The sequence below is a fragment of the Triturus cristatus genome, chromosome 9 (genome assembly GCF_964204655.1).
Source record: "Triturus cristatus chromosome 9, aTriCri1.1, whole genome shotgun sequence".
Lineage (NCBI taxonomy): Eukaryota > Metazoa > Chordata > Amphibia > Caudata > Salamandridae > Triturus > Triturus cristatus.
In genome coordinates this window covers 310655155-310668587 of record NC_140592.1, presented here as the reverse complement: position 1 = coordinate 310668587, position 13433 = coordinate 310655155, and the positions used below count along the sequence as shown (strand labels likewise).

General features: G+C 45.4%; 1 protein-coding gene across 1 annotated transcript in view; it reads right to left on the bottom strand.

The window, feature by feature from the left end:
- Window positions 1-13433, bottom strand: part of SARS2 (seryl-tRNA synthetase 2, mitochondrial) — a 172439-nt gene that overhangs the window by 41966 nt on the left and 117040 nt on the right. Inside the window, exons 7-9 of the mRNA XM_085624994.1 lie at window positions 13018-13123; window positions 9838-9885; window positions 4425-4533 (exon numbers count right to left, since the gene is read on the bottom strand). Of these exons, the coding sequence (XP_085481120.1) occupies window positions 4425-4533; window positions 9838-9885; window positions 13018-13123 (263 nt within the window). The remainder of the gene's footprint in view (window positions 1-4424; window positions 4534-9837; window positions 9886-13017; window positions 13124-13433) is intronic.

Here is a 13433-nt window from a genome sequence, read left to right as displayed (position 1 = left end):
ATAAATGTTTCAGCCGGAACACTCATGGCCAGTAACACTAAAATGAGCGGGTTGCAGGACTCCATTAGAGTGGTGACCTGGAATGTTAGAGGTCTAAACGATCACCGGAAGCTACGCAAGGTACTGCACTACCTCACTCGACATAATATTGACATTGCTTTCCTGCAGGAGACGCACCTCCCCAGTTGGAGCCAGATGCTCCGCGTGAGAGGGTTGTTGGGTAACTCGCATGCGGCCGGCTTCACAACCCATGCCAGAGGAGTGTTAACTTGGTTTAACCCTAAGTCGGGTAGCAAGGCGCAACTGCTGTATGCGGATGGTGGGGGCCGGTTTGCGCTGTCGCGGTATCAGGGTAAGGGCTTGGATTTACTATTGGTTAATGTGTACGGACCTAACTATGATTGCCCCGAGTTTTATTCGGAACTTGCAGACAGAGTCAAGGACTCCGGTATTGCCTACATGCTATGGGGAGGGGATTTCAACATGGTTATGAATCCGGGTCTTGATAGATCGGGAGGTCCGACCAGATTGCAGACTGCAGCAGCTAAGACAATTAGGAGGGAGATGCTTTGTATGGCCCTTTCAGACGTGTGGAGAGTTACGCACTATTCCGCTTATCATGACCTGCATACCCGTATAGATTATTGGCTGGCGTCTTCATCGCTCATGACACAGGTCCGCGCATGCCAGGTGTTGCCGCGCACCCTATCGGATCATTCTCCCATATTGCTTACGTTGGCTACACCTAGGAAGACTATACCGCCATTTGAGAGGCGGTTCCCCCCATACTCACTCCTTGATCCCTTGTTTAAAGAAGAAATGGCGGAAGCTATCACAACGTTCTTTAATACTAATTTAGGTTCAGTTGATAGTTTCGAAACGGTGTGGGAAACATTTAAAGTTTATATTAGAGGAGTGGCAATAGCCAAGCATTCCGGGGTGCTGCGATCTATCCGGCAGAGGTTATCAACATTGGAACGTAAGCTGGGGGAAGTAGAGACTAGGCAGCAGTCGGGAGCATCGGAAGACATTGCAGAAGAGCTGAAGGCTCTGTTGGCAGAATACTATGAGGCGGCAGACGCGGAAGTGCTACATTTAGGGAAGTATGCCATAGCCAGAGCGTATGGGGAGGGTGAGAGGCCTAGCTCCGTACTAGCCAATATACTAAAAGGACGTAGATGCAAAGCAGCGATTACTAAAGTTAGATCGGATGATGGGGCAATACTGACAGAAAAGGCGGACATAGCTGCGCGCTTCAAATCATACTATGCTAACCTTTTTATGCCTCTCAACAGACTAGTATGGAAGAGAGCATACAAGACTATTTGAATCATATCCAGCTACCCTTCCTCTCAAATGAGCACAGGGAGCTTTTGGCCCTTCCTATAGAGAGGGATGAAATCCTAGAGGCGCTGGCTGGTATGAAGGCTAAGAGCGCCCCTGGAGCGGACGGCCTTACGGTTGCTTTCTACCGGTCCTTTATTGATCTGCTGCTCCCGCATCTATCAACGCTGTTCGACGATCTGTGTGTCACCGGCCACATGCCTCCATCTATGAGGGAGGCCATTCTGGTTGCAATCCCCAAACCAGGTAAAGATTTGGAGGAGTGTAGTTCATATCGACCGCTATCTTTGTTGAACGTCGATACTAAACTATTTGCGAAAGTGTTAGCCACGCGCCTTGCGCTGCTCACTCCGGAGCTGGTAGCTCCAGAGCAGGCGGGGTTTGTGCCGGGCAGGAACCTCACATATAATCTTAGGACGGTGTTTGGTGTATTGCAGCATGTCCGACGGGACTCGAGGGCTCTTGCAGTCTTCCTAGATATGGAGAAAGCCTCCGACTCGGTGGAGTGGCCTTTTCTGCGACAGGTCCTGACCAAAATGGGACTGGGTCCGGTCTTTTTGCAAATGATTGGGGTGCTGTATAAGGGACCTACTGCTAGGATCCGACTGGGTGACCTGGTCACGGACGCTATACCGATTTCAAGGGGGACGCGTCAGGGCTGCCCCCTGTCCCCCATACTATACGCCCTTGTGGCGGAACCGTTGGCGCGTGCCCTGCGTGAGTATCACAGCCTGCGAGGCGTAAGCTTTCCATCGTATCGTAGTCTCCACATATGCAGATGATACTTTGCTATATGTCAGGGAGCCGGAGAGTAACTTGGCGCCGGTGCTGCGGGAGGTCGTGCAGTTCGGGGCACTCTCTGGGCTAAAAGTAAACTGGAACAAGTCCATTGCATTTCCGTTGACGTCGTCCACCACCCCGTTCGAAATGGAGTTCCCGCTACAATGGTCGGACGACTCGGTCAGATACCTTGGGATACAACTGCACAGGGATTCTGATGTAGTTTTCACTGAGAACTATGGGAGAGCCATTGATAAACTGGAGGATGACATGGAGAATTGGATCGGCCTCCCACTGTCACTTATGGGTCGGATATCCATCGCTAAGATGGTGGTATTGCCTCGTTTTTTATTTTTGTTCTCCAATATTCCAATGGTACTACCGCGTACCTTTTTTGCTAGGCTCACCAAGTCCCTGTTACGACTGGCGTGGGCAGGAAAGCAAGCTTGTGGGAGCTGGAGCGTCTTGACGCTACCCTACCATATGGGGGCCTAGGGGCGCCTGACATGGAACTATACTACAGGATAGCACAGGGAGCACAGGCGCATGCCTGGGCACACGGCGATGACACGATTCCATACCTAAAACTTGAGAGGTTGTTTGCAGCGCCTCTCCCGTTGCCTGCGGTCATGTTAGAGCCAGTCGACCGTAGAACAGGTTTCTTAGATTCATTAAACACTACTCGGCATGCATGGAATTGGTTGCTGCGGCAGACTGCGGGGGCGCGGTTATACTCTCCGGTCATGCCCCTTGATTGGGCGGTCTGGTTGTCCCCTTGCAGGGACCGTGGCGTGGTGCGATCCCTGCGTGGATTAGGCATACATTTGATGGGAGACTTGTTTAAGGACGGTATCGCTAAAACGTGGGACGAAGTGGCGTCGACGGCGGAGTCCTATACTCCGCTGCAGCAGTTTCAATTTCACAGGGTCAGAGACGCATGGCGACAACACCTAGGTGATGATATGGTCGAACCCCCTGAGGTTCTGGAATTATCGTATTTAATCAAGCACAATAGCCCTCGCGGGATGATGTCCAAGTTATATAGCATAGCTATGTCGCAGAGATCCCAGAAATATACTAAGGCTCGATTGGCCTGGCAAAGGGACCTGGACACAGTGATAGACGATGCCACGTGGTCATATTGCTGTGCTGGTACGCGTCGCATATCATTGCATGGCAAGCATAGACTTATACACTTCAAGTTTCTAAACAGAGCATATTACACGCCGGAAAGGCTACACAGATATGGCCTGCGTGAGGGGTCTGCGTGTGACAGGTGTACGCACCCAGCTGCAGACTTTATTCATTTAGCGTGGTACTGCCCCGGCGTGGGCAAATTTTGGGAGGCTGTATTTCAGCAGATCGGAGAGATAGCTGACTTGGACTTAAACCTGGATCCTGCGGTGGCACTACTAGGGAACTCGAGGGGGCTTCCAAAGGCAGCGCGTAGACTAGTGAACATGGGCATGCTGATAGCCAAGCGCAGGGTAGCTTTATGTTGGATGCGCGGCCCCTTGCCTACAATGGCGCAGTGGAAGCGAGACGTGCTCTATTGCTATACGCAGGCAGAGACGTTTAGCGAACTGCTACCCCCCGAGAAGCAGGCCAAAGAACTTTTGGGGACTGTACGCTGAATACCTCAAGAGGGGTGGGGCTTGTGAGAGGCCTAGTGCTGGGGAGGAAGAGACGGGTGCTGGTGCGAACTGAAGAGAGTTATACGACAGTTGGTGAAGCTCCGAATATTGTTGTACAGAAGGAGGCACACATTCCAGGGTGCAGCTTGAGAAAGAGAGGACACAAAAGGTTATTTGGTACTGCTCATCTATATGCATACTGGTTAGGTATGGCAGGCCTATGAGAGGAACTGACATGGACAGGCAGTGAATATGTGGGGAGGGCCTTGGGAGAGGCTGACAGGAACTATCGACAGTTGGGGGGGGGGGGGGGGGGGGGGGGGGTGTTGATGTTTAGTTTTCTGTGCTGATTTAAGAAGAAAACTTTGTGTTCCCTAATTGGGAAAAGTCTATAAGGAAGGGCAAGATGGGCTGCACTCCTTGATAGAGATGTCAACTTACTGCACGAGAAGACAGTGATGCCCAGCCTCCGGGATGTGGGATAAGCTGCGTTATGTAGTGATTATCAGAGATAAAGCAGCCGGCCTCAGGGTTGTAGGCGAGTAATAGTGTATGCCTGCATGATAGTTCATTAAAAAATAAATAAATAAATAAATACAAATTAAAAGTAGTCTAGCTTGTGTTGACTAGGCCTCATTAGCGGTGTCTGAAAGGATCTGCTCTTACCAGCGATGCCCACCTCTGCGGTTCCCGCCAGATTCAGATCTTCAAACCGCGAAGGATCCAGGCTATAAACTTGGGAAGAACTGGCATTTGGGCGCATTCCACAGCCTTCCTGGTAAAGAGCATTCAAAATGGAACACACACATGAATAGCTGCACCTGAATCCATTCATAAAGCCAAAGCATGACCCCCAAACACTCAGAAGTTCAGTGCAAACAACCTGTTCCAAAATACACAGTTCAACAAATGGCCTGCCAGACTATCTAAAAAACAAATCTTGCAAGACTGACTTCATATACAAAAGAGTGTAACATCTGATCTTTGAGGCCCAATGTCTCGAACACAGCAGAGCAACAACTGGCCTACAAGCTCCAATTACATTCACATAGAAGTGCAGCATGGGAAGGAAAAAAAGATGAAAAAATTAAAGAAATAGGGAATCAAAAATAAACTGAGGGGCTAAATAAGCCTGAGAATGTGCGAGATAGAAGAAAATTTACATCAGATCCCTCAAGGTTACAGGTACACATTTTCCCCTGAAGGGGTTATCTTTTAAAATGTAAAGATGAACTAAAAGTAATTCTACGATTGCGTCATACCCTTCTTTCCAGATGTTCCATATCGGTATGTGGTAAGGTGTATCAAAGAATAAGAGAGCCTGACAGAGAAACTTCACCCACCATGCGAACAACTGTTATTGATTGCTTTACAGAAGCCTCACAGGGCGGCGTCTTTACCCACGGGAGCTAGATGGGTTTGCTGGATTATGCGGCGGGTGGCATGGATACCAAATGATTTGCTGTGTCAGAGGCGCCATGGCTTCTAAAGCGTTTGCCCTGGGTGCAAATTTGGACGATAGTCTTAATGCTGCAGATTGGTCTTCAGATTCTATCTTTAAGATGATTTACTTCAAACCAGTCGCAGATGTGCTTCTCTGGTGGTAAGTAAGCTTTGACCCAGCTTATTCCTCGCCTCTGGTACTGACATAGAATGCAAAATTTCCTAGCCACTGTAACAGTAAGTTTCAATTCTATTAAGAACAGGGCATCCCACCTGTGTACTGAATGTTACTCCTCCCTACCAAACAAGTAGGGTGGGATACAAATGACCAGAGTATCGTTTTCCTGGGAAGGTAAGCTCTTTGTGCTTTGAGGTACACGCTAGAAAGACTGATTTCTGGCTATATTTATGCAATGTATATATGACACTGTCATTTTTCCCGTGATGTGTTGGTGAACTACATCAGTAATGTTAGTTCATCTCTTCCCAAGTGTTCATGGGAAATGAAGGTTTTTTTAAGTGTTTACATGGCTGCTGGAGAAAATAAAGTGAAGGAAGTTTGAGCATAATCCTAGTCTCCATGTCCTTAAATAGAATTGAAACTTTCCAGTACGGTAGGTAGGAAGGGGCAGATTTACAAGCCCCTTGAGACAACTTTACTCTGCCGTTGCTTCACTTCTGTGCGGCAGCGGCGTCGTAAACAATGCACCACGATGCAACATAACATATTTACAACGTGACGCATCTAGGGAGATGTGTCACATTGTAAAGCCCTGCACTATATTATACCTGCGTCAGGTATAATGTATGCAGGGTGGGCGTTCCGTCGCAAGGAACCCTCGTAAAAGTGACGCAGTGAAAAGTCACTTTTACGACACCACTGCGTCAAAACCTTGAAGCATATTGAAGGAGTGACACAGCATGATGGGAATAGGCATCCCTGACCATTGCTGGAGTTGCAGCGTGCTTACGACACGACTCCAGCAATTCGCTGCCTTTCCGCCAACAGATGCGTCACATATCTGTCAATCCTTGCACCACGGTGCGCCACATTGTAAACGCAAAACATCCATGGCGGCTCAAGGCTTTTTTTCCGACACGCAATTTAGCGGACGCATCTCTGCTAATATGCAGAGATCCGCCAGTTCTTGTAAATCTGCCCTTTAATTTTTCATTTAGAAGCAAAGAAAGAAACCCTAATGAAGAAGATGGGATAATTTGCTTCGCTCATTTGCTGCTCGCCATCGCTCCTTCAGAATAGTTTAAAGTGGGGGGTATTTTTATGCCTACTCAGTTGGCTAACTCTTAGGGGCTCAGTAAAAGTCTAACAATAATGGTATAGACAGTGAAAATCATCCGTTGCCCAACAGACTGGTTCCTCCCACCTCATCCAGAGGCGGGGGATCTACCTAATTTCTAATGGTGGAGCCTCATCCAGCTCTGCTGATGTCATCAACATCTGATGGGCAGCTACCCAAGAACCGCCATGACGCTGAAATTCCAGCCCAACTTAAGGTGGACCATTCAACGCTAATTCTTCCTGTTTGCCACCATCATGGGTGGGCCTTCTAACTGATTCTTTATGTTCATAGCTGCCATGTATGAAATAGCAGCTGGAAAAAGGAAAACAGCAAAAATGCACCCCACTGGGTGAAAAGTACCAATGCATTAGGGACATTCATTTTTCAATTTTCAGTAAGAAACCCCCAGCTTTAGGGGTCTGTTTCTGAAAAAACGAACAAACAAGCTGCACTGGCTGCCTGGATTACATTGCAATTTTGCAGAGAGTGCCCCTGTCGTGTCAGAGGAAGCACTTTTAGTGGAAACTGAGCCAAAACCAGCAAAAGCAGATGAGTCACTGCAGGGCTGATGGAGACAGGGCCTCAGCTGTTTGAGTGGTCTGTTGGCTTGTCCTTCAAACTTAAAATGATTCCCTAAGAGTTCACTGTTAGCGGTTGATGGCTTGCTCAAGTTTACCTGTGCTTTAAAAAATGTAATTTTTAAGCTTCGCTTTCATTTAGAACGTTTAAAAGTCCCATTGCCATCCAATGTATACTGCTGGAACTCAGCTCTGTTCATCTTATTTATGGAAACACTGCTTTCACTCCTGAAATCTCCTAGGTGAACTCTAAATGCATTGAAAACAAGACCTGCTGGAACTTGACAATTTAGAAAAATAAATTATATTCTACTTCTTATACTTGCCAGTTGGAAACTATTTCTGTGGAATCTCTTGTTACCTTCCTGAGCCACTGCTGCACATAAGAAATGTGTGCTGCAGGGAATTTGACATCTTCTGATGACTGAATACTTTCCTAGGTTTGTTGGCTTGGCCTTCCATTTATTAAATGCAAGATTTATCAGACTTCATATTTTAAGCCCTTACAATGACTGTTAAATGTTCATTGAAAGAGTCCAGAATACCTACTTGTCAAAAAAGAGAGTAATTATATTATATTGCATGTTTGTTGGCAACTAATTGTGAATTCGACTTAGCAGTCTATGTCGTTAAGATCCTTATTTTGATTGGGTAAATTCTATTTTGGCTAAGAAGGTTCATCACCAGGAGATACACAGATTAATTTCCAAAACAATTACATCGGTTTGAAACTTTTTCCTTCAGTAGCATCCAAGAATGACCGTGTGACCACCTAAAATGTCATGAAATCAGCATGGAGACCGGGGAGGTACAGCAAGATATAAAGGCGGATTTAAAGCTGAGAGGATGGATAGTGCAGCATCCCATGGTGGTAGAGTTAGTACCACCAAATAGGTACCGGATAGTCTGCTACACTTAAACCTCAATTTTTAATCCCGGAGACCCCTTTCACCCACAAACGAGGCTCCCGCCGGCATTACAGGAGATTGCTCGACAAAAGAAGGCCAGTCAATGCAATTCCATTGAGACATTCTGGTATGGTGTAATTGCTATAACCAATATCAGTGCTGTGAATATATGCCCTGAGTTGAGGTGCATGAGAAGTGTATTTTCAATCAGGCACTTCATGGACAATTTTGCACGTGGGTTTTGCACATAACCACCATGGTTTTAATGGAGGTCTTGCACAGAGGCGATTCCCTTCAAAAACGGCGGCTGACCGGTATTCCTAAACTGGATGGACACTCTGATGCAATTTTTGCTGGTGTTACAACTGCCAGACAGTCTTCCCTAAATTCTAGCGGGGACACTGTCTTCCCCCATAATCTAAATAAAGAAGGGGTGATTGAACAGGACACTCGCCCTTTTTTGCTGAAGTCTTTTTATCACCTACCTTTAAATCAGACCCTATGGTATTTTAGCTTGGATAGTTAAAACAGGGAGAACAATAATTACTATCCTAAGCCTAGGGTAAAAATCATTGTCGACGTGGAAATTGGGATCTCCAGTCAATAATAACTGATCATAGCACATTTGCATTCCCAAGCCATTTCTATGTATGTGGTGTTTATATAGTGCCAACCTGTCCGAAAGTCTCAGTTCAGCTAGGTTTGACTTCCAACCATCACAACAAGCCATGTGATGCACGGGGAAGGATGGGAACCATGGGATCAGGGTGGAACTGTGCAGAAGAGCAAGTGGAAGAATAAGACGGGGATGAAGTAAGATCATTTTATAGGGTCAAGTGAGAGACGGTGTGGTTGGACATGACAGTGAAAGGGAAAGGGCACAGCAAATCTATCTGTTCCAAGCCCGAAACATTGGATGGGCAGGGTCTAACAAAAAGACATGAGGTAGTGCCCTCCATAGGAAGACTTGGAGATAGCAGTATATGACTTTTAAACCTCAGCATAAAGTCAGCAAAGCTAATACATCCAAAAGGTGAAGTAAAATAAGGAATGATTCTCTGCCCTTGGACTGGTGACATGGAGGGAAAACAAGTTCTAATTTACTCATCCAGCAGAGAGGAGAAGTACAATTCACTGTCCTCGGTCTGACCACAGCCGCAAAGGGTAATATGGTTAAGATCCACAAATCTAGACTCAAAATATAACAAAATGAAAGAAATTAGGTAGCTTACCAACAAAAACCTTTTTTTGAGACAGGTAGTTTAAATGGGTGCAAGAAGGCATTTTTTACAGTCTGTCTTCAAAAAAACAGAAAGAAAAAAGTAAGTGTTTGAGACGATGAATATGTCAAAGCACCTTTCCCAGGCTCCACACCAGATGTCCATCATGCCAAGAGTGTGTCCTTGGTCTGTGAGTGACATTGTAAAACTCTCTTCCTTAAGCCTGGAGGAAGAGAATATGCATAGACAGACTGTCTCCAGGATGAAGGAAGGGGAGGAGATCTGAATTTTCAGCTGAGGAAGTTATGGGAAATGTCAACACTAACAACCTGTGTAGGAAACCTGGTGAGCAATCTATTTACTGAAATGGATTACAAAATTCATTATCCTTTAAAGGTCGACCATCTGTTGTGGGAAGTATTACTATCTTAAATAAAGACGCTGGAGAAGATTAGGCAAGACGCAATGGAAAAATTATCTGTGTTGACTTAGTGGTCATGGAAATACACAGCGCCTTCAACGTGAACAATAGAGGCGCATCCAGATTCATAGCATTGTTATCTGTGCGTCACAGAAGTAAATAAATGGTGCACGAGGAAAGGAGACCGAAAGTTGATCACAATACTTACAAACACGGCACCTCTAAGCATGTCGGGCACCGTCATCGGAATAAAGCCCTAGGGTGGAAAGCGAAAAAAAGGAAAAATATTAGGCTTACAACAAAAGAAGGAAAATACCCATTCTCCAGCTCCCACGCAGCGGATTCCCCCAAAACGAATGACACCATTGCCGAAGGCAAGTACATTTTGGGAGCTTTGCAGCACAAGGATAGGGAGGGGGAACTTCCTGCCTTTGTAAGGGGATAGACAAGACAACAGAAGACTTGGCTCACCCACTACAGTACAGATTGTTCAATTAATACAAGTGTACTTTGTAACATCTTCATTAAAGAAACTGGAGCCAAGCTTGAGGAGGGAGTGTAGTATAAGCAGTGATGAAACCTATAATCCCCTAGGAAATGTTGCATCATTCTTGAATTAGTTGGTCTAGGCTTCACTCCTTTAGGACTCCTTTTTCCTGGGATAGGCAGCCACATGAACCCAAACTCGGAAGGAGGCATTTCCCTGCAACATGCAATTCCAGCGTCACTGGGTTAGGTGGTCTTGTGGACCCATGAACAGTTGGTGTGGCTTGCTCGAAGTGCAATTCAGACAATGGTACCGGAAACAAACTGCCAATGATAGCTATACTACCACCACCACCAGTCTCCCTGCATTGACTTATCAGTTGGTCCATTAATTGATCTCCCCAGGAAATGTATTTCGGTAAGAATACCGACTTCTGAGACCTCAGGAGTTCTGGACACCTAGACATAGATTAGATTTTACTTGGCCAGGTAATATAATCTGGAAAATGCACAGAACCCTTGTCCTTGTTCGATTGGTGAATTTTGGAAATAATGGTATTTTGTGTCTGTGCTGGACATCCCGCCACTGGGGCTCTAACCCACTGAGTTCAGTGCCTCTGACAGTAGAGTTATCACAGCAGTCTCAATATATGGTGCATTCTGGCTGGTAGGTCTGTCCAGCGAATGGCTGGGGACAAAACAGAGGATGCAGTAGAGAGGTCAGAAAGCTTGCAGAGGACATCCACAGCTTATCTCAAGGACTACAATTGACCCTATGGCCCCCCTATTGTTTTGCATATTGGCTTATTGTGCAAGCACTAGATATTGCTTGGGATCATATATCAGCCCCAGAAGGATGTTCTAGGAGCTAATAAAATAGACATTATTTATAACAGGTATTGTTCTGATGGAATACAGAATTAATCAAGAGCAATTAATGGTGCTACACCATAACCAAGTTCCAAAGCCTTTACAACTCCCTCGAGTATATGCTGCAGAGTCAAGTGTACAAAGAAAGTGACCTAGTTATCCCAATAAGCCATAGGATACAAGTGGCAACCCAATCAACAAGAGAAAATGCATTATTGTCACAGTTCCTCAGCTTTTGGTGGTATATTATGTTTGGTGACTGATAGTCGTAATTTACATGGGTTGCCTGGCTCCATTTTCTCTTGTTTGGCGGCCTTACTTTTCCTGGTTTTGGTAACCCTGTTCCTACATTGCATGGTACCATCCTCCTTTGGTTTGGTGGTACCGTCTCACTATGGTAAAACAGATCCATTGGTTAAAAGGGTGGTACTTTTGCTCACTTTGGTTGCCATCTCTTTACGGAGTAAAATTGTCTACTCTTTCCTCACTCTGGTGGTGCCATGTTCCCTAGTTCAGGAAGTTCCATCGTTCCTGGACTGGATGTAGGTGCTTTAGCCAATCACATTTATCTTGTGACATGTATATTTATCATCTTTACTGGGTTGGTTCATTCCATCCATTCAACTCCAAGATGTCCCACTTAGCAGAGGTCAGGGAGCCCCATCTTATGTAGTTGCTGTGGCTTTCCTGTCTCTGGGCCATGTGGTCTTACCTTGTTCAAGGTCAACTGGTCCAATCTTACTTGGTCAGTTGGTCAGCTCTTCCTTGGGCTAGATCTTATCTTTGCTGGGTCAGATATTTCCAACAAACTGACTAAATGTGTGTAGTCATTATGAGTTTGTGTTCCTACCGTTGTGGTCTTACAAACCTTGATTAGTTAAAGTCTTAATTTGGCTTGCATTGAATTCTCCAGCTGTGCTAAATAAACCCATAGGGCCCTATTATTGTAAACTGATTGACTGTGCTAGTTTGTGCCGAGCAAATATTCACCTGTTGCACCTGGAACTGATAGCGTCTATGTGCCTCTGGGAATAACGCAGCATTAAAAGAAGGGCTAGCAGTTTGAATCTGCCAGTCTTTTCAATGCAGGCGTCTGATTAGGACTTTAAAGAGGGGCCTGGAATTCTCCTACAGATAAGCGACCACATTTGCATGAGGGTGACTCCTGCAGGGTGTGCGTGCTCCTGGGATCCATGTGATGCTTCCCAAGCTGTGGTCTTCTAGGGGCGCATTAACTGACCCAGTATTCCATATGTCAATGGTACATATAGTAAAAATATTGTTCTCAACTGAGTCATATTCTAGAAATTAAATAATTGCATTATTAGAAAAATACAACTACATTATAGTCATTCAATAAACTATATGAACTGTAGGATTTCTGCAACAGCTCATACATTCCTCACAGGCTATTTTTTTTTTCAATTTTTCTCAACATTTCTTTTTATGACAAAACAATAAATACATAACAGTGCAAGTGGTCTGTGATGTTGTGGGTACAGAAGCAAAATAACATGAAAACAAAAGCAACCCAATAATTTCACATAGACGTCCAACAGTTCGCTGGTATACAATCAAGTCCAATTCAAAAGGGAAAAAAATGGTCAGTTAAGTAGTATTTAAAAAATGCCTTTGAAAATTAAATAGGATATTGGTGAAAAAGGAGTCTATAGTGTGCTTATTGCCCTTCTTGCCCTTGTGTCCTTACTGGTAACAGGGTATTACTGAAGGGCAAAGGAGTTTCTTCATTTGTGTGAGGCTAATCTCACATACAAATAAGAGCTTGCCCCTCTGAGATAATATGGGGGCACAATGTGCCAGTGGACAATCAGTATTACATAAAGGAAGGCACAGGCTTCTGTTGTCCATTCTATTAAAAGGAAAGGCCTCAGGCGTGCAAAAATGGGCACAAATCTGGGTTATGCCCCATGACACTTGAGTAATGTGGCCCCAGGTGTCATCCCTTCCTCGAGGTGTGTGGCGGAACCACATATTATGGAGAATGGTTATGCAGGAACTGTATGTCCGTTACCTTTTTCACCAGCTTGTTCATCGTAAACTGCACAAGGGCATGTTGGAGCATTGCACCAGCTCCCCTTAGGTAGTATGACCGGTGACCAGAAATATGAGAGAGGCGCCTGTAGGAAAGGAAAGAGATGAGACAAACATAGAGATGTTATTTTTTTTGTGGTTAAAAGTCTGGACTCAGAGTATTCTGGGATGCAGCAGAGACACTGCCACAAGTGAGAAAGGTGGTTATGTACAGCTCCAACGATTTGAGCAAGAGGGACCCGCCACTAGCATTTTGCAGTATATGCAGAACACAGCCGATGGCACACAAGCACACATAAAAACACTGAAACCAACACAACTTCCACATTTAACACTACTATTGTTGCTGTAATACAATTCAAACAACTGCCATACCACAACTCGACTGCTGCCAAG